Source organism: Nannospalax galili, unplaced genomic scaffold (genome assembly GCF_000622305.1).
Source record: "Nannospalax galili isolate Female #2095 unplaced genomic scaffold, S.galili_v1.0 scaffold390, whole genome shotgun sequence".
Classification (NCBI taxonomy): Eukaryota; Metazoa; Chordata; class Mammalia; order Rodentia; family Spalacidae; genus Nannospalax; species Nannospalax galili.
In genome coordinates, this window is record NW_008330777.1 from 3,774,786 (window position 1) to 3,796,513 (window position 21,728).

The 21,728-nt window shown below is 40.7% G+C and overlaps 1 protein-coding gene across 4 annotated transcripts in view; it reads right to left on the reverse strand.

The window, feature by feature from the left end:
- Ppp1r12a (protein phosphatase 1 regulatory subunit 12A) overlaps window positions 1-21,728 on the reverse strand; it is a gene marked incomplete in the record, with an annotated part of 154,718 nt that overhangs the window by 98,211 nt on the left and 34,779 nt on the right. For all 4 annotated transcript variants that reach the window (XM_008852112.3, XM_008852117.3, XM_008852103.3 and 1 more), the window contains 1 exon segment: window positions 4,811-4,941. In XM_008852112.3, coding sequence (XP_008850334.2) covers window positions 4,811-4,941 — 131 coding nt within the window.

The window sequence follows — 21,728 nt, forward strand, 5'->3', positions numbered from 1 at the left end:
GTCTTAATTTATAGTTACAGAGTTATAATTAAATGACAGTTGTAGGTAGGAATAAATTGCACAAGTAGTTTACTAGGCTCTGAAGTCATTTGTCTTTTGTAACATGGGCTTAGTATCTTTAATCTGAAATGACTGCAGCCAGAAGTATTTCAAGTATAGCCAAGTATAACTTGCTACAACACTTTTAAATTGCCTGAATTAGTTTGCTAGGGCTATCATATCCTGATACAGAGATCTTTTCGAGTGAAGATAACTTGACCGTAATTATTTTGATAAGAAGAACAGATAGCTGAGTTAGAACATGAAGAGGTATCATTCATCTATCCACTTGGCTTCTTCTAGGTTACAAACAAGATGTAAAACTGGTAATTTCTAGAAACAAAATTTTAACCTCAAATTCTTTCCACTACCTCTAATATGTCAAAAATTTAGAATTATTCAATCGTCCAAATCTTCAGAGTAAACAAATCTAGCCTTGGTTATTCATGTCAATGGACATCAATTAATACTATTCTGGGCATAATGTAGTTAGTGAAGAAGAACTTCAGTAACTGGCATGTTAGAGACCATGAAAAACCAGACAAAAAACACCTGAAGTTTTCTAAATTTGAAGTAACACACAAACTGTATCTTGAGCGTATGATAGGAGCTGGTCAAGTAAGTAATGCAGGAAAGCAAATAAAGCACTATTAGTAAAGACCTGATAATGTAACAAGCAGGGAATGCTGTGAAGTAAATGTAGTGAAGTACTGAGAGAATGAAAATGTAAAGAGGGATACAGGATGAGAATTAAGAGGAAGAAGCTGTTTCATTCCCATTTTATAAGTAAGTAATCTTTTAAAAAACTATTTATTTATTATTTCTTTGTATGTATGTGTGTATTGCCTGCATGTAGGTAAGTGCACCCGTGTCATGCAATGCCCACAGAAGTCAGAAGAGGCTGTCGGATCCCCTGGGACTGGAGTTATAGACAGTTGTTGGCTGCCATGTGGGTGCTGGGATTCGAAACCAGGTCTTCTGCAAGAACAACCAGTGTTCTTAACTGATGAGCCATCTCTCCAGCCCTCTAAATATATTTTTATTTATATTTTTATTTTATGTGTGAGTGTACTGCCTGCATGTGCGTAAGCACTCGTGTTGTGCAATGCTTGTGGAGGTCAGAAGAGGGCATCGGATTCTCTAGAACTGGAGTTACGGACAGTTATTGGCCGCCATGTAGGTGCTGGCAATCAAACCCAGGTCCTTTGCAAGAGCAGCCAGTGCTCTTAACTGATGAGTCATTTCTCTGGCCCCCATAAAGTATGTAATCTTACATCATGGAAGCTAACTACTTTGGCTCTAGGGCACAAAGATAGCAAATGATAGAACATGGATACGAAACTAATTTAACTACAACATATTTCACTTAGCACAGTGATCAGATGCTCTGCCTCTCCTAGGTAAGAACCGATTCATAGCTGTTATGTCATTATTAATAGGGGCTTTAATCACTCCTATAAAATGCTCTGTTCCCTGATTCACCTTATCTCTTAAGCTGCCATGATATATTTTTCTATACCCTAAAAATAGGGTTCATTGACTTCTTACACTCATTAGTAAAATTAACTGCTGGAAGAGATTACACTGATGAAAGTATAACTAGACATTGTGAAAAAATGTCATTACTTTGCCAAATAATTAAATATATTGCTAAACTGTATCATTTAAAGAAAAACCACTGTATTTAAAAAAAAAAAAAGAATCAAGATAGTGGCAAGAATGAAAAGGCAAATCATATCATTCAAATTTTTATCTGACTTGCTATAGAAATAACTTCAGTATACAAATAGCCATAAATTCAAACTATCTCATCATACAAGCCATAAATGCTAACTACCTTCTCTAGGTAGTTAGAATGACAAAACTCCAAGTCCCTGTCATCCTAACAGGACAATGTTTGTACAAGTCCCATAAAGCACATATACTATTATCTTATCCTTCAAAATACTGAAGGTCATAGTTACCCACTGATCATAGTAACAACTGTTAACAAAGTACCCTTCCTCATACTTATAAATTTACTGACATGTAAAAAAGGAGAAATAATCTAGGTATTGATCTCTCTCTCTCTTCTCTCTCCTCCCTCTCCCCCTCCCTGCCCCTCTTTTCAGACAAGGTCTCTCTATAGCCCCAGCTGGCCTGGAACACTATGTAGTCTAGGCTGGCCTCGATCTCACTGAGGTAGGCCTGCTTCTGCCTCCCAAGTGCTGGGATTAAAAGCATGCACCTCCACGCCGGGCAGTATTGGCTTTTCTTAGCTACATGAATAACTGACCAAACAGAGTCTCTTTAGAGGAAGTATATAGCATCAGAGGGCTTTCTGGGGAATATGAAGATTTTTTGTTTTTACCTTTGACTCATTTTAAATTTAGCTCAAAACCTCATTTTTTAATTGTGGCAATCATCTTGTAAATAAGAGGAGACATAGCTAAGAAGAAAATAGGTAACTAGGAAAGAATTGTAACTATCATAGAAGAAAAAAAGCCTAAAAGGCCCCAAGTCCTTGATGGTATTACTAATCAATTAATAAGCCTGAATGTCATTCCTCTGAATTAAGTATTATCACAAGTAAAATGTCTTTGCTCTTTAAGCCATTTTAAATTTTATAGAGGAGAAAACGGAAACTAGAAAAGTTAACCTTCCAAGAATATCAGCTGACTCAAAGTCAGAGTACCTAAGTAAGTTAGTAAGAAAAATGAACCCTGAAGTAATTTGTCTATGAAGAGAGCCAAATCCCCTATGCAGTATAAAAATAAGGTGGCAAAAGAAACCCTTAAGAATCATTATTTTAATTCTGAATAGCTAATATTGTTAAGCAGTAGCAAAATTATTTCTTCAGTTGGAGTTTAGGAGATAGCTACCTGCCTCATAAGCATGAGGACGTGAGTTTGGTCCCCAAAACACAAATTTAAAAATAAAATATCTGGGGGCTGGGCATGGTGACACATACCTTTAATAATTCTAACAATCAGAAGGCAGAGACAGGGAGATCTCTGTGAGATTAAGGTCAGCAAGTTCTACAAAGCAAGTTCTAGGCTAGCTGGGGCTATAGGGAAACCCTGTCAACAACAACAACAACAACAACAACAACAACAACAACAACAACAAAAAACAAAAACCCAAACCCGAAAAAACCACAACCACAAAATGAGGAGTGGTGGCCTGTGACTCCAATCCCAAGGCCGGGGATGTGGAGATGGGTGGATCCTAAGCTTGCTGACTAGCCAGTGGCCCTATTATCAAAAATGTAATAGACATCACTGAAGAGCAACATCAGAAGTTGTCCTCTGGCTTCCACATGCATGCACACACATCTGTAGTCACATGAGAACACCATACACACAGAGACAAATATATACATACATAGGACTTCCTCAGTTTATATACAAAAACTTAACTCTCAGAAAAGGAAACAAACCTCTAAAAAGATATAGTACAGTTAGTGGCAAACCTGGAGTAAAGCTCAAGTATGCAGATCTTCCTATTTCTTGGCCATAGCACTTTCATTATATTGTACATTATTTCCCCCTGAAATAAATGTAGCCAATCTCCCTTACATGGAGAAAACAGCAACATGTACAGGGATAAAACTATGAATGCATACTAAAATATATTTAGAATTATCTACAATTTTTCTTTCTGAAGTTTTAAGCAATTGCTGCCAACCATGTCTAAAAATATTAATTTTTCTTTCATACATCTCTTGTTAAAAGCATATTATAAATTGTCCTATTTTACTAGTTATTACTGTTAATCTTTTAAAAAACAATTTATTATTTTTATTTTATGTGTATCAGTGTATTGCCTGTATATATGTAAGTGCACCTGTGCAGTACAATGCCCAAGGAGGTCAGAACAGAGTGTCGGATCTCCTGGAACTGGAGTTATAGACAGTTCTTAGCTCTCATGTGGGTGCTAGGAACTGAACCTGGGTTCTCTGCAAGAGCAGCCAGTGCTCTTAATCACTGAGGCATCTTTCCAGTCCAATATTATTAATCTTTACTGTGCTTAAGTTACAGATGAAACTTTATCATAAATATGTATGCACAGGAAAAGACAATTTGGTATTACCTGTGAGATTATCAAGCATTCATTGGGGATCTTGGAAAAAAATCCCCAAGGGATAAGCCGGAGCTACTACACAAAGAAGAATTCTAATAATCAGTACTGAGTAATTGGTAAGCTTTGATTATGAACAAAGAGGCAATTAAATGGTTTGTAGTATGGATACATAGTAATAAAAACTAATTTAGTGAAAACATTTTCAATATATTTTTACTTCCATATTAAGTGTGTGAAGAAAGTACTCAATATAAAAGGTAGTTGGGAACTCACTAAATGTTCTACAAGGTATACTTACAGAAAATGATCTTAAACTAAGGAAGGAAACTAATTGGAGAACTATGTATCACTCTCCCAATAGTAATGTAATTCAACTGAGATTTTTCATTTCTCCTCTCAATTCATGATTATATAGGACAGGACTGCTAAATATTAACCCTGCATCATTCAGTCAGATTATAGCTGTACTCCAAAGGAGATGGTGAATGTGTAATTACTGATTTTAGTGCAAAATCCCAAAGGTTCAAACAATAGGGAAAAAAGATGTAACAGTGAGCAATTCAATATCTGGATGGTTCAAGAATAACTTATTTTCTTTCCTGGTAAGAATTTTCAGGAATTAAGGTTAATATAATTAATAATTAACAATGATTTATATAGAATCTCAGGTTTTAATATTAGAATAAAACTAAAATCAGAACTGGCTTACTCTGCAATATCAAGATATCCACAGGAAGCAGCTGCATGTAGTGGTATCCAGCCTTCATTATCAGGTTGATTAATATTTGCTCCATTTTCTACCAGAAACTTCACCATATCAACATTGTCATCAATGCAAGCCTAAAAACAAAACAGAGAGCATGACCAGAAAAATTTAACTTAACAGTCCAAAATAACATGTCAATAGAATAAAGTTCCTGTTTTATACATCTTACAATATAAATATTCTCTATAAATTAATCTGTAACTCTCATGATTGTACAGTCACTGACTGTACAGAGTCACCAAAGAGGCCAATGACACTAACTAGATTTTAATGGTCTTTGATTAACTATACATGCAATAATACTGCTGCATGTGACTACTGTCTTCATGCCACCCCAACCAGGAAAACCAACAAATGTAAACAATCAAGTCAAAAGCAATGACACACACCTCTCATCACAGTACTGGGAAGGCACAGGCAAGAGGTGTCAATGAGTTTGAGGCCAACCTACATAGTAAATTCCAAGACAGTCGGAGTTACATAGCAAGAGTCAACCTCAACACATCAAAACACAAGCATATTTTAAATAATCAACATATTATAATTAAGAATTAAGAACATTTTCTATAGCAGTGGTTTCTAAAATGTGTTGCATTAGGTGTTCGGGGAGGGACACAAGATCCTCTCAGGAAATTAACAAAATACTTTCAAAATAATATCAACATATTATTTCCCTTTGTACTTTGTTGACAAGTCCACTTAAAAATGCAAAAGCAATTGTGATAAAACGACATTGTGTCTTAGGCACAAATCAAAGCAGAGGTAAACTAAACAATTCACTTCTAATAACAGTCACTGTTCTGACCACTATGCAGTCATGATTTTTTTTTAAAGATGCTTTTACTTATGGGTGTCCTTGATAAAGCAGTGGAAAATAAAATTTTTACTGTATCTCAACCCTCGAATACATATTTGTTTAATATTCTTTTTTTTTTTCTTCTTCTTCTTCTTCTTTTTTTTTGGTCTTTTTGAGACAGGGTCTCTTTGTAGCCTCAGCTGTCCTGGAACTCACTATGTAGACCAGGCTGGCCTTGAGCTCACAGAGATCTGCCTGCCTCTGCCTCTGAAGTGCTGGGATTAAAGATGTGTGCCACCTTGCTTGGCCAACCTATGCTACAAAGGGAGATCCTGTCTCTAAATAAATATAAACTTGACAAGGAATACCTAGCCAGTTCTCAACCATCAAAGTGCCTATTTATACTTAGGAGAAAAATTTATTTCATAGGAATGGCAGAAACAAAAGTTGTAAATAATCTATAAAAATTTAAGTTTTATTTTTGTTGCTATTTCATTTAACATAATTTCATAGTAGATCTGTGCTCAAACATGACCAGCAAAAAGAATACACATCCTATGTATCTCACAAAGAGATTTTTTTCCCCCACACTGTTCTAAGAGCCTAGAGATTTCAGAATTCTTAACATTGGCATCTAACATTTTCCCACTGAAATTTATGGTCTGTGAGATGGCTCAGTGGTTAAGAGAACTGCCTACTCTTGCAGAAGATCTAGGTTTGATTCCCAGCACCCACATGGCAGCTAACAATCATCTGTAACTACAGTTCCAGGGGACCCAGTGCCCTCTTCCATCAGGCAGTGCGTAAAGCAGGTGCTCTTACATACATGCAGGCAATATATTCATATACATAAAATAAAATAAAAATTAAAAATATTTTTAAAAAAGAAATTTTATCTACTGGTACAGAAAGGAGAGAGTAACATCATACAAGAATCAGGCCACTTGAGGTTTACTCAGGTGAGCCTGTGGCAGTGGTGGCATAGAGCATGGGACCCATGTCAGCTTAAGGGGCCAAAGGGGAAGTGAGAAACAGGTGGTGGGCCAGCACTAGTTTAACTATTTGAGAGTGATTGCTGCTGGATGAGGAAGAGTATGATGTACATATGACCACTGGATGGGCTGACTAGACTCCAGTGGATGCATTTACACTGAAGGACATTTGGGTACAAAAACCTGAATGAATAGGACTCAGTATGGCAAAGTGCATAGGGTTCGGTGAGGGGATAGGGGGAGGTATGGATGGGGGAGGGGATCTGGATTTGAGAGAGAAATGATGCATGAAATTTAAAAATCTCAATACGAATAGGTCTATTCAACATACGTACGATTCCAAGTTTGCAACCGTCAGCAAACTCACACTTATGACTAAATCCACGAGTGTATTTTCCAGAGTTGTAGAATTTCATGCTCACAATGCCAGCCAAGATCCAGCTAGGAACACCTAAACATTCTTTGAATCCCAAGAAACCCACCAGCCCCCAAGCAAACTAAGCCCTCAAAGGGAGCCCAGTAGTCAGGGATAGACACGACCTGCTTTTGCACATAGCCAATGACCTTAACAGTAGCACCCAATGCCGCATAACCAAATTCAAAATAATACAAAGGCACTAGTGGGCTAAGGAGCTTCTGCATCATTCTCTCCCAAAATGAGACCACACCAGGCTTGCTTTCCAAGTATTGGAGTCTCTCTTGTGAGGATCTGAGCTGGTAGAGAAGGGCATATAATTTGGATGGTGAGGTACAGCAGTGAGGATGAAGGCCTGGGGGAGTTGTGCCCTGTGAATGTGTGTCCCCATTAAAAGAGTTTCATAAAGACTATTTCGACGTAAGAAAAAGCAGTTTGGGGCTGACTAATGCCAGATAGAATGAGCTAACCCTATATGGGAGACATGTATATAAAAAAGTGTCATTTTACAGGTGAAGTATTCATAAATGTCCACTACTATTTATTTATTTATTTATTTATTTATTTATTATTAATTTATTTAGTGTGTATGTATGTGTACCTGTGGGGGCCAGAAGAAGGTGTAACATCCCTGGGGGTTGCAATGCCAGCTGCCCAATATGGGTGCTTGGAAAACTCCGGTTTTCTTCAAGAGCAATGAGTGCTCTTAACTGCTCAGCAATCTCTCCAGCTCCCAAGAAATTACAAGAGATTTTGAGTTTTGCAGATTTTGGGGGGATGGGGGCAGTACTGGGCATCAAATCCAGGGCCTCACGTGTGCTAGGCAAGCATTCTACCACTGAGCTATATAGTTCTAGCGAATTTCAGCTTTTTGCTAAGTCCCTTTCTGCGGGGGCCTGAGGCCAGGGGCAAGGCAAGAAGGTGCCTAGAAGAAGTGGCTGGGGTGTGGCCAGACTTGTTTTGAAGAATCGCTAATTGGCTCCTGTCATTTCTGTGCATCTTGGAGTGCATGATCACTTCGTGAACGCTATGCTGTGCTATGGAGAGGAGACTGCATGCTCAAGTTGACCTTTAACGTGACTGGACTCTTGGTTGGGAAGGGGATTTTCCTTTGTGGTTTTTGCCTTCATAAGCCCTGTAAAGCCTGCAATAAACGAGTTCCTGCTTGACTGGTTCCCTGTTGCATCTGATTGTCTCCTGGGGAGGCTGCGGGTAATGGGAGGACAGCTCACCTCCCTTTCTCCGGCTCCTGTGTCAGGGCAGGATCCCCGACACCTGGCGCCCAACGTGGGGCTCGAAGACCACTCAGACCTGCTATGGGAGCTGATTGCCGGGACTAATTGGGTGAGTAACGCAATGAGCAAAAGTGAGGACCTGGTGCTCACAGCGCTGAGACACATGTTGAGATCCAGGAGGTTAGAACAGTTTGATTCCTCATCAAAGAAGGTCTGGGAGGCCGCCTTGCGTTTCGCTCCCTGGCTGCCCGCAGCAATTTATTCCAGTGGGGCCAATTTATTCTACCTGGGACCCGCTTGAACAACTGGCTCGCAAGGCAGAGAACAACAGAGGGGAGGAACTACCCTTGGGGTTTTACCCCACAATCTCAGCCCTTAAGTAATGTTTTCAAACCGATCCAATCCCTGGGCATACTGGCCTTTGCTGGATGGATAAGGCCGCAGGGGAAGATCAATGGGTCACGTTTGATGAGGAGAGAGACCAACGACTGAAAGTGAAGCGCATACTATGGAGAGATCTGGAAGGGGGGTAGGTGACGAGAACAGGGAAGATAAAGGGGGGACCCCAGGAGGTCAGGATGAGCATGAGAGAAAGACCGTAGGGGGGGCAATCTAGTCCATCCGAGCTCTTCGTTCCCATGGGACTGGTCCAGGCTTTCTCTGTAAACATCAACCCCGGACCCCAGCGTCTGGCCGCCTGGTGCCCTTGGGAGGCTAAAGATCTTAAAGAATTAAAGAAGGGAGTGGCCGAGGATGGCCCCGGGTCCCCCTGGGTCGACACCTTTCTCCAGGGCTTGGTATATCAACCCTGTACGGCCAAAGACTGGATGGATCTAGCCAAGGCAGTCCTCCCTAGCCCCTTGTTTATTAAATGGGCGGCACTATACCGAGAGGAATATTGGGTCCAGGTGGAAAATTACCATGCCGCCAACACTTTCAGCATGCTGACAGGGACCATGGATGCCTTTGACACAGGCGCCCAGCAGGCAGCACTTCCACCACCATATACGGAAAAGGTCAGGGCCCTTGGCCTCAAGGCCTGGCATAAGTTGGATACGGGCCCTACAGAGCCACCCATATCGGGGATCCATCAAAGCTCAGGGGCGCCATTACATGAGTTTGTAGATAGGGCTGAAAAGAGTCTAAAGAGAACAGGGCTGCTCAGAGAACAGTTCATAAAAATGCTAGTATGGGATGGTATGAACCATATGGTTGGTATGCAGCCAACCATAAGGTCGCCTGCACGGGGTTAAAGGACCATTCCATGAGCAGCTGGGCTGTGGCCTCAAAGGACACAGGGACCAAAACAAAGGTGACCAAGGCTATGGCCGCGGTCCTCAAGACACAGAGGCTCTAGCTACAGGCTTTAGAGAAGCCCTCACAGGCCTTGGGCTGCAGGATAGGCACCCCAGGGCTGAGGACTGGAGATATTTTGGATGTGGCCAGCCCGGGCACCTAAAGAGAGACTGCCCGCAAGGGAAAGCCCCTCTCAAGGTGGAGGGGGACAAGCCCAGGGTCCCGTGCCCACGCTGCCGCAAGGGGTTTCATTAGAAAAAGGACTGCTGGTCCAGGTATGATGTGGAGGGCAAACCTTTAAACTACGTTTGAGGCAACCCCCAGCCCCATCACCAAAAGGAGGAGGGAGCACAGGCCCTGGAGGGCTCACTGCACACCGGACGGTCCCTATCATCCTGGGGCTGTGCCCTAAGATAGACATCTTGATAGGTGGGTGGAGGTTCCAGGGCATTATTGACACTGGGGCAGATAGGACTATCCTGAGGAAGGAAAAAGTCCCCGGAAGGTGGCCCCTCAAGCCTGGCCCATAGGTGATGGGTGTCGGTGGCACCATGCCATCATGGGAGCTTAAGAACTGGCTTTGCTGGCAGGACCCAGATGGTACTAAGGGAGGAGATCAGACCTTTGGTGGCTGAGGGGCTTGCCTACAACCTCTTTGGGAGAGACCTCCTGGTGGGGGGATGTTTTTGTGACCACGGACAATAGGGAGTTTATTGAGGGGCTCCTTGGTGATGAGGAAATGAATGGGGTTCAACACCCCTTTGACTGCCTCTCAAACTACAGGGGGGAGGAGTCCGAGTCTCCCTGGGTCCACCCCCAATCCTAGAGGCCACTGCTCCTCAAGTTCCTGCAATCCGATGGTCCCCAGGGAGCCCGGTTTGGGTGGAACAGTGGCCCCTGCCTGAGACAAAGCTCCAGGCTTTGAGGCATATTATACAGGAACAACTTATGCTGGGGCATATCCGCCCCTCCATGAGCCCTTGGAACACCCCTGTTTTTGTCATAAAAAAGTCATCTGGCCAATGGAGGATGCTACAGGACCTCTGCAAGGTCAATGCCAGAATGACCCTGGAGGGAGTCCCCTTGAGGGGACTGCCCTGGATACCCGCTATCCTCTCAGATCTATTTCTCATAGTTATAGATATGAAAGACTGCTTTTTCTCTATCCCCTTGCAACCCCAAGATTGCGAGAAGTTCACCTTCCCTGTGCCTTCCATCAACTTTAGCACACCTGATGAAAGGTACGAATGGACAGTATTGCCAAGGCATGGCCAATAGCCCAGCTTTCTGTCAGAGCTTCGTAAGGGCTCTCTTGAGCCCAACAGAGACTTTGCCACACGCTACTGTATACACCTAGGTGGATGATATAATTTTTGGGGCACCAAATCTCTACCAATTGCAGTAATTATATGAGGTCACCCAAAAATGCCTCCAGGTGGGAGGGCTTCAAGTGTCCTCGGACAAAATACAGACTGTCGCCCCCTTTAAGATTCTGGGGACTACACTGTCCATGAAGGGGATAAATCCCTTGAAGCCACAACTAACTATTAAACCTAATATGACCCTGACAGAACTTCAAAAACTATTGCAGGAGATCAGTTAGCTACGATCCTGGATGCCCGTCTCCACTGAGACACTGGAGTTCCTGTTCCAATTGTTGGTAGGCAAACAGCCATCAAAGCTAATCCATCTGAACCCACAATACCTAGACATTTTACAGGGGGTCCATGAGGCCCTGGACCAAGTCCAACTGGCCCGCTGTATGACTGGAAAGGACCTCAAACTATGGGTGCTCCCCGGCAAGGCCCTGATGACATCTGTCCTTACACAAGGGGGGAGGCCCCTCCAATGGTTGCATACCTCCCTAGGGGGCACTCCACGGGTGTATACACCCACAGACCAGCTGGCTGATCTAACTGAGAAAGGACAGGATATAGCCCTGAGACATTATGGCATTGACCCCCACAAGATTATTATCCCTTATTGCCTAAAGGACTATGAATGGCACTGCAGAAACAACAGCTGTATGGCCGTAGCCTTAGAGGGCTTTCTGGGAAAGTTGGACTGTCATTATGGCCCTCGCAAATGGGTAACCTCCTTTCACACCCTCCACTGGGGGCCCCCAGGCATTTTGTCAAAAACCCTCTGACGGAGGCGTATAATGTGTTTACTGATGGAGGAAAATTTGGAGCCGCTGTAGTAATTTACCCGGCGGTAGGAACAGAACCAAAAACATATGTTCACACTTGCGAGGGCTCCGCTCAATTTAAAGAACTCATGGCCATTGCTCTAGCCTTGTCCAAAGTAGATGACCCCATGAACTTGTTCTCTGACAGCCTATATGTGTAGTCAACCTTCTCCTGGGATTATTAAATTCTCATAGTCGGCTAGATGATAACCCTATTACCCCCCCTAATGATCCAGGTTCGAACACTGTTAACAGGAAGAAGGGCCCCCATTTTCTTACAGTACCTTAGGGGCCACCAAGGACTGCCTGGGTTCCTCTCCCAAGGCCACGCAGAGGCAGACAAAATGGCTTCTACCCATATCCTATCAGCAGGCCTGGAGAGCTCAACAACTGCATAATCATACCCATGTAAATTGGCGGGGACTCCATAAGAGGTTCCCTCAAGTTCCTATCAAGGACCTAAGAAAAACTGTATATATCTGTAAGTCTAGTCAATGCTTTCTACAGGTGCCACCCCTCCAGCAACCAGGGGTAAAACCTAGGGGCCTGAAGCCTAACTCTCTTTGGCAGAGAGATGTCACACATTATGTTCCTTTTGGAAAACTCAAGTATGTTTTCATGTCTACTGACACATTCTTGCATGCCTGTTGGGCTACTGCCCATACAGGAGAAAAGTCTAAACATGCTCAGACTCACTTCCTCCAGTGCTTTGCTACACTGGGATTACCTCAAAGGATTAAAACCGACAGTGGACCATGCTTCATAAGTAAAAGCTTACAGGACTTCTCTTTACGGGGAATCCACCATAACATGGGGATCCCCTATAACCCCCAGGGACGTAACCATCAGGACCCAAAGACACAATTACAAAAACAAAAAGGGGGAGTAAGCTCCCCACCAACAGCTAGGTTTGGCCTTATTTACCATCAATATCCTCAATTTTCAAAAAGGTCAATTGGAATCTCGATTCCAAAAACACTGGGGGCATCAGGAGCAAAAACCAGAGGTACGGGTCATATGGAAGGATCCAGTAATGGGACAATGGCGAGGACCCGACCCGCTCCTTACTATGGGCAGGGGGTTTGGATGCGTCTTTCCCACGGATGAACCCCAACCCATCTGGGTACCTGCAAGGAATCTAAAGATGCAGGAATAACCCTGTCCCAAAGGTAACAGACTTTTGAGGAGGATTTCTATGTCTTACAGGCTGGAGTATTCTGGATGGAAGGCTTTCATTGCCGTGCTCACCACTGCTGCCCTGGCCATCATCATCTTTATCGTTAACCATCATTATTCAAGATGTGATCAATAAATGGCTGACCGAAATCTGTCAATAATGGTACTCTTTCTCCTGTTAGCCATCCGTCAGATAAAAGCCGAGGACCTCTGGGCCTTGGTCCCTTCCCTGCCTATACTCTTGCCCTTCTCTTAAGTGAAGAGCTGGCAATTACCAAAGACATGGCTCTGTTAGTTTGCAACCCTCGCTTTAGTTCACTTTGTCTTACCCCTTACAGAGTTCAAAACATTACTAAATTGCGCTACAACTCGCGGACTATATTCATGGCCACTGGAACCAACAATTTCTTAATTATTCCACATTGCTGACCAATTAGATTATTGCTCTAAATTATACCCGGGCCCCGGTCCTATCGATGGACTCCCCCTTTTTTAGTAAAGTATGGGAGCATATTTCTAATGCTTGTGCTAGCTTTTGTTTTCCTCAGGTGTCTCTGCTCAGTTATCAGAAGACAAAGACAAACGAAGAAAGTCCTGGTCCAACTTGCTGTGGCCACCCAATCCCCCTTGGGCCCCTCCTCAAGACAAATCCAGGCATGGATGCTTGAGCTAGCCTGAGGGCCCAGGTTGTTTTGCTCCCTTATGGAATAGACCCCCAACATCTAAATGCATGGCTAATACCAATTATGGGTAAGACCCTCCGGACTAATGAACCTAAGACAGGGGCTATGAGGGCAATCATGGTTACTCAAGGACAGGCAACTTCAGCACCTGACGTAAGACAGGGGAGCCATAGCAGTGGAGGGGAAAGGGGACGGTGCTCCCCGTCCCTGGGGCTATCCTTGAGGAACCTCACTTTTAAAACAAGACAGGGGGAGAGATGCAGGGGCCTGAGGCCAGGGGCGAGGCAGGAAGGCACCTAGAGGAAACGGCCAGGGCGTGACCAGACTTGTTTGGCACCTAGAGGAAGTGGCTGGGGCGCGGCCAGACTTGTTTTGAAGAATTGCGAATTGGCTCCTGTCATTTCTGTGCATCTTGGCAGCGCGTGATCACTTCGTGAACACTATGCTGTGCTATGGAGAGGAGACTGCATGCTCAAGTTGACCTTTAACATGACTGGACTCTTTCTTGGCTGGGGAGGGGATTTTCCTTTGTGTTTTTTGCCTTCATAAGCCCCATAACACCTGCAATAAATGAGTTCCTGCTTGACTGGCTCCCTGTCACGTCTGATTGTCTCCCGGGGAGGCTGCGGGTAACGGGCGGACAGCTCGCCTCCCTTTCCCCAGCTCCTGTGTCGGGGCAGGATCCCCAACACCTTTCCACTCACCATATTAAATTATAAAATCACAAACCCAAGGCCCACCATTTTGTATCCTGAATAGCTACTTTATTTTCCTCCATGTTGATAAAGCCAAGACACTAACACATAGGTCTATGACTCCGCAAAATATGTTCTCTCCCTACCTGACATATTGCTTTCTCACAGATGTTCCTGATTCATAAACATATTTTTCAACTATCTGTGGTTTCTCCAACAGGGTATTACACTCCAGAACTGCTTAATAAGTATTTGCTCCATAAATAAAAATTTGCTTTACCATCCACAGAAGAATCAGAAATTGTGTTAGTCGCACTTCTCCAAAGAAAAAAATTATGGAGCTGGAAGAATGGCTCAGCTTGGTATACAAGCATGAGGGCCTGAGCTTGGATCCCTAGCACTCACATAAAAAGCCAGATGTGGAGGGTGGATCTCTAGTACTTATGTAAAAAGCTAAGCATAGAGGTGTGCGCCTGTAATCAAAGTGGTGGGAAAATGAAGATGGGAGGATCCCAAGGATTTCCTGGCCAGGCAGTCTAGTCCAAATTGACTAGTTCCAGGTCTACTATGAGACCCTGTCTAAAAAAATAAGATGGAGAGCAACAGAAGGAGACACTTGACACTGACCCCTGGCACTCCCCCACCAGACACATGCACACACAGAGAAGCATTATACCATACTCATAAAAAAGGAAGAAAATTATGAAGTGTAAGTCAATAAAATGTAAAAACATTAAGGAATCACAGTTTTTGCTTCTAAATCTTAGTTCTGGATCTACAGGGCACTGCTGTTTTTTTTGTTTCAAGTTGAGGAAAAAAAGATGCCAGTTATATATTACTAAAATTACCTTTCATGTTAAAATTCATACATATGAATATCTATATTATCTCTTTATCTATTTGTCTGTCTCTCTGATTCTTCCCTCTGTAACAAGTTAAAGCCTCTCTGTCTTTCTCCATGATTCTTCCCTCTGTAACAAGTTATAAGCCACTTCACAGAGGGGCTCAAAGTACCGAGAACATATCTTGGACATAGGAATCTTAAGTTAGCTGGGCATGGTGGTACACACATTTAATCCCAGCATTCAGAAGGCAGAGGCAGGAGAATCTCTGAGATTGAGGCCAGTGTGGTCTCCAACAGAGGGGAGTTCCAGGCTAGTTGGTGCTATAGGGAGACCCTGTCTCAAACAAAAGAGAAAATAACACAGCAGTTATTATGACTTAAACATATTTTTTCATGGGGCAGTGGTTAAAGGAAGAAAAGCTAGAAGAGAGGACTGAAGCTATATATAATATCAAAGAGAAGAGACAAAATTTTTATTGTGTTAGGAAGTAGTTTACAAAATGTTATGATATGCTAATAACTCATGATAAACTATTTAAACTCATTTTAAAGCTATTTATAAGCATAATCATTCATTTTCCTTGAGAAAACACTGAATTCTATTCACTTTCTTGACCTCTTTTAATTGTCAGAGGCTCCAAATGAGTATTCTGATTATCACCAATTCAAAATATGAAACTACTTAATAAATGCTTCTAATACACATATTATCAGTTTTATTTATTTATTTTGGTCTTTTAGAGACAGGTTTTTAAAGACAAATCAAGCAAACAAGAAATGATTTTATAAAATGATTTTATCCTTTATAAAAGGATATGCTCCATCACTAACAGTGACTCTATTTAACAAGAGAAACAGACGAAAACAAGGCAGGATTTCACATGACACTTGGAAATGTGACTCCGGTTTTGTTTTGTTTTTTAATTTTATTTATTTACTTTTTTTTAAGTGTGTATGCATGTATTGCCTGCATGTAGGTAAGTGCACCCATGTCATGCAATGCCCATGGAGGTCAGAAGAGGCTGGCAGATCCCCTGGGACTGGAGTTATGGACAGTTGTTAGCTGCCATGTGGGTGCTGGGATTCAAACCTGGGTTTTCTGCAAGAACAGCCAGTGTTCTTAACTGCTGAGCCATCTTGCCACCCAGTGATTCAGGTTTTAAGCAGAGCACGGGTGGTATGATCCCATCAGAATTTCAGAATGATCACCAGAAGCAATATGGAGGAGAAGCCCAAGAAGGAAGGCTATCTTCAACCTTTAATTCTAGGTACAGGCAGGAATAGCAAATAACGGTAGAACTGTATTAAGAGAAACAGGAAAAACTACAAGGCTTAATGAAAATGGAGGATAAGGAGCAAGGAAAAAGCCACTTATAGAGATGAATAGTGTGGTTTCAAGGTACAGATCAGAGGAAAAGCATGATTTTATTAATTTCGAATATACATGCTTACATTACATAGGAATACTAATCATGCACATTTTCCGCTTAGAAAATAAATGTGGGATAGATGCTATCAGTTGAGAATTATCTGCACTGAGATAGCATTTAAAATAATGGTATCTGAAATCACTCAAGAATGTAGAGAATTATAACACCATAAAAGGGGGATGAGACGATTAAATTACTATCAGTATATTATGTTTAGAAAAGAGACATTTGTAATATTTTATTCAGTTGATAAAGAGACACAGAAACAAGTACAGAAGGCAAATCTACAAAAGGTGATTATAGCCAAAGGAATTTAAACATTGGTACATTATGAGTATTCAGGAATTCTACTTTCCTACAAGAGCCTCTATAGCCGAGTTTAACACAAGAACTAGTGGATAAGAGATTCTATGCCTAACAGGTGAAGCAGAATACAGCAAAGTAAGGGTAAGCAGGATCCAGTGTGGAGTTTTATCTGCTTTTTATGAATAATATCAGTGAAGATAATGAAGCTCTGCTAATTTTTATTTTAAATACTTATACTTCTAACTCAATATAACATAAAGAATACCAGCACAAATATTTGAAGTCGTTAATATTAAATATGCTTGTTCTTTTAGTCTGTTCAAAAACTGTAAGCTTTCATATAAACCATGCTAAAAGTAGTTACAATTTTCATTATATGAGTCTCAAACTCATGGTGTAAATTGTTCAAACTGTTCTCCTGAACATTTATAAACTCACATAAGAAACTGGCAAGGCATTCCCATAAAAATAGTTGCTAGGAGAATTGAAAGCTAACACATGCAGCACATTAAGAGACACACGCCTTGCAGACTTAAAATATTTGACTAAATTTGGTCTGTTTATTGTGCCATACAAGGAAAGAAACAGATTGAACAAAAAATCTTATCAGACATGGTTTAACTTAAGTTCTTACTGAATGGATATCGAGAGCAATTATCAATAAATGGCTGTGTGAAGATATCTTCATCCTTTAATTCTACGTACAGAGAGCATGTTAGCTTGAGCTCCAACTTACTCAACAAGCTAGTTCAAGTATGTAAGATTTGTTTTTATTTTCTCACACATGAGTACAAAGAAAAAGTTGTAAAGTCAACAGCAAAGAATTGAATAATGAGGCTACGGAGAACCCAAGAAGTAAAGATAAATTTTGGATAGGGACTGTTTACCTTCAAAAATCATTAAATTTCATTCTTAAAACATAAAAAATCAATGTGTTCAGCAAGTACATAATTTGAGTAAAATCACAATAATAAAATGAATAGTATTTGAAATAAATTCTAACATGGCTGCATTCCTTTATCAAAGTATTTTTATAAAAAGTATAGACTCTAGAGACAGATTGTCTGGGAGTCATCCAGACCTGCCACTTACTGGCCTGGCCGGGTGTCCTTGAGTAAACTGCTCATCCGGTGAGACAGTTTCCTCTGGAAAATTAAGGTAATAACAGTATCCACCAATTCAAAAGTTTACTATGAAAGGTATATGAATTTACAGCACAGAGCAGTACTGTCAGATGGTTTATGTTTATAAATATGTATTTGTGTGTTAAATCTTTCCCACTTAAATTTTTTCCTTTTTAATTTTTAAAAATATTTTATTTATTATTTTTATTTCATGTGTATGAGTGTTATGCCTGCAAGTAGGTAAGTGCACCCATGTCATGCAATGCCCGCGAAGGACAGAGAGGCTGTTGGATCCCCTGGAACTGGAGTTACAGACATTTGTTAGCTGCCATGTAGGTGCTAGGATTTGAACCTGGGTCTTCTGCAAGAACAGTCAGTGTTCTTAACTGCTGAGCCATCTCCCCAGTCCCCCTTTTTAATATTTTTAATCCAAGAACATCCATTTTACCTCCTTAAATTATAAAACAAAGTTAGATGGTAGAAAACTGTCAAATATTTCTTTTAGTAACATTGTGGTGAAAGTCCCACTCACAAATGATTTCTAAATGGATGACTAAGTTTTAAAAGATGCACTAAGAATATCTTAGAATTCCAAACCTCCTTCAAACAAACTTCTATGAGCTCAGTCATACAAATTAGACGAGATGCAAAAAGTAAAGCAATTGAAAAACACTGGTTGTACATAAATGTAATTACAGCAATTTAGGGTGAAAATTAAATTACGGTCAATAATTGAAATGCTTGTGCCTAATCATTAGTAACAGTTATTGACACGTAAAAGACAAATTAATGTGAATACATGAACTCTTTAATGACTCTTAAAAGAACAAAGCTCAAATGAAGAGAAGTCTGTGGACATTCCAGAAAACAATCTGTATACTAAACAGAATGACATATGTGTTAAGATGTTAGTGAGTAGGCTTTAGGAGGAACTGAAATGGATTGCATCCAAATAATGTTTTCATTCTCTTTTAAAGAAAAGTAGAGTCAAAGGAGGAATTATGAGTGTGATTTAGATAATAAAAACTCCAAGTATAATTCTTATACTAAGTAATGAATACCTTTGGACTTGCACTAAAATAAATAAGCTTGTTCACTTTTAGGAGGCCATTTACTATATTTAGTTACGAAAGCAAGGAAGACTTCAGCACTACTCTAAAGTTTATGTTCCCCCCACCTTTCTACTGTCCTATCATTCAAGTAGGTATAAAATCTAGATGTAAACAAAAAGCCTGCCCTTTAAAAAGTTACACATTTGAAGATAAAATGATTAGTAAGTTCAAAACATGGATTCGACACAATGATTAAACCATAAGAAACTCCTCATTTGGAAAAAGAAAAGCCCTCTAGTGATGGTAGGAGACAAGAGTGCCCTGCCAATGAGAAGACACATGTATATGTTAGTTGAATGAATCAGGAGACGGTAAATACAGACTACTAAAAAAAAGAAAAGAAAGAAAGAAAAACCCTGACAAAAATATTTTGGAAACTGAAAAAGAAACAAACAAAAACTGAAAGCGTCTATGGGAAAAGTAATTAAAACATTGCTCAAGTGTTCATTCAACAAACACTAAGTATTTGTACGAGAGCACCAAACATTGGAAACCATAAATACCGAAAGATTAAAACATGTTCAAATTTACTTTGTTATACAGTTTTGTTCCCCTTCTTGATAGAGATCTACAAAGCAGGAAGTTAAACCTAGATTTTTAAGAGTTTACACTTTTATTTGGGGACTGGTATGGGAACAGCATTTCTTCTACAGTTTAAAATTCTTAGAAATAAAAAAAGAATCAAACTTCAGCATCATTTGCACTAATACGTTTTACTAACTGCCTACTATGTACAATTCACAAAACTATCCATTTTACAGAGCCAAGAATGATCACTAGAGGGCACACCCTCCCTGTTTACCTTTTTGCATAAGTCACTGCTATCAAAATAAAATACTAGCCTCCTTAATAAGGTATTGATGAGCTAGTATGTAAATATGTACATAAAAATATGCTTAGCATTCTCAAAAACATGCCACTTATATTACAGTTTCATTTATTTACAGTCTTTATACCTAACCACAGTTTCTGAAAAACAAAAATGGCGTATACATCCCATTATACTTAAATGTGTTATTTTAGCAGTTGTTTGCCAATGGGCTAAAAATCAGTAAGTTATGTCTTCAGAATGTACATTTTAAAAATAAATCTTATGCCAGGTCTTATTATTATTTGAACTCTGGAGAAAAGTGGGAAGCTAACTATAAGTAACCATTTGTTTGGTATAAGTCCTATTTTTAACAGCCATGATCACAAATTCAGCAATTGGGTTTAGTAAATGAACATTCTAATGAGAAAAAAACCACAAACTTTAGCATTGGCAGAAGAAATAAAAATGTCTACTATTTTATTCAAACAAATGAAAAAACCAGTTACAGAATATGCCTATAGTAGGTGTGGTGACATAAGTGTATAATCCCAGCTACTTGGGAGGCTGAGGCAAGAGGATCCCAAATTTAAGGCCAATTTGGACTATACTCAGGTTAGCCTGGGTAGGGTGTGAAACCTTGTCTCAAAATAAAAAGAGGGCTGGGAACATAGTTCAGTAGCAGAGTGTTTCTTAGCAGTGCTAAAAAACTACAGATAACGATACTGACACGCATAAAGATCCTGATATTAGTATGATGAATAAAAATAAGTCTGAGGGGGTGGAGAGATGGCTCAGTGGTTAAGAGCACTGACTGCTTCTGCAGAAGACCCGGGTTTGATTCCCAGCATCCACATGGCGGCTATGAACCATCCTTTAACTCCAGTTCCAGGGGAATCTGAAGCCCTCTTCTGACCTCCGTGGCATTGCATGACATGGGTGCACTCACATACATGCAGGCAATACACTCATACACATTAAAAAAAAAAAGTCTGAGTACATACCAAATTACTAACAGACATCTTTAGGCAATGAGTTATTTTTCTGAAATTCCTTTATAGTGAGGACTTAAGAATGAGCCCCACAGCTTTCCAAAACAAATCATAGATTTAAATTATCAATTGCTTCTAGATGAAATTCTTCAATGCTTTGTAAAACAAGTGGCCAATAAAGAATATAGATTCTGTATTAGCTCTACAAATATTTACCGAGTGCTCATGATGACCATACATGTTGGCTACTAGGGATAAAACAACAGTGAAGAACACACACCAGATTTCTGCATTCATATGCCTTATATTCCAGCAGCAAGATGCCTAACTAAGCACAAAATGAAAGATAATTTGACTACCCAGATTTGGAAGAAACAGAGGGGGACAAAATCTCTGAAGATGGTCCAAATTTTTCCATTTAAAAAAAAGATATATATATATATATTTTTGAGGCAGGGTCTCCATGTAGCCTCAGCCCAGCTGTCCTGGAACTATGTAGACCAGGCTGGCCTGGGCATGCCACCATCCCCACCGATTGGCCCTCTTTTTTATTGTCACATCTCCAAGATCAAGAATGTTAACCCAGGATAACTAACTTCCTTTTGATTCTCTTGACTATTTTTCCCTTTATTTCATTCTAGTTGAAATGATCTCCCTTCTTTTTTTTTTTGGTCATTTTGAGACAAGGTCTTCCTGTAGCCGCAGCTGGCCTGGATTCGCTAATGGAGACCAGGCTGGCCTCGAACTCACAGAGATCTGCCTGCCTCTG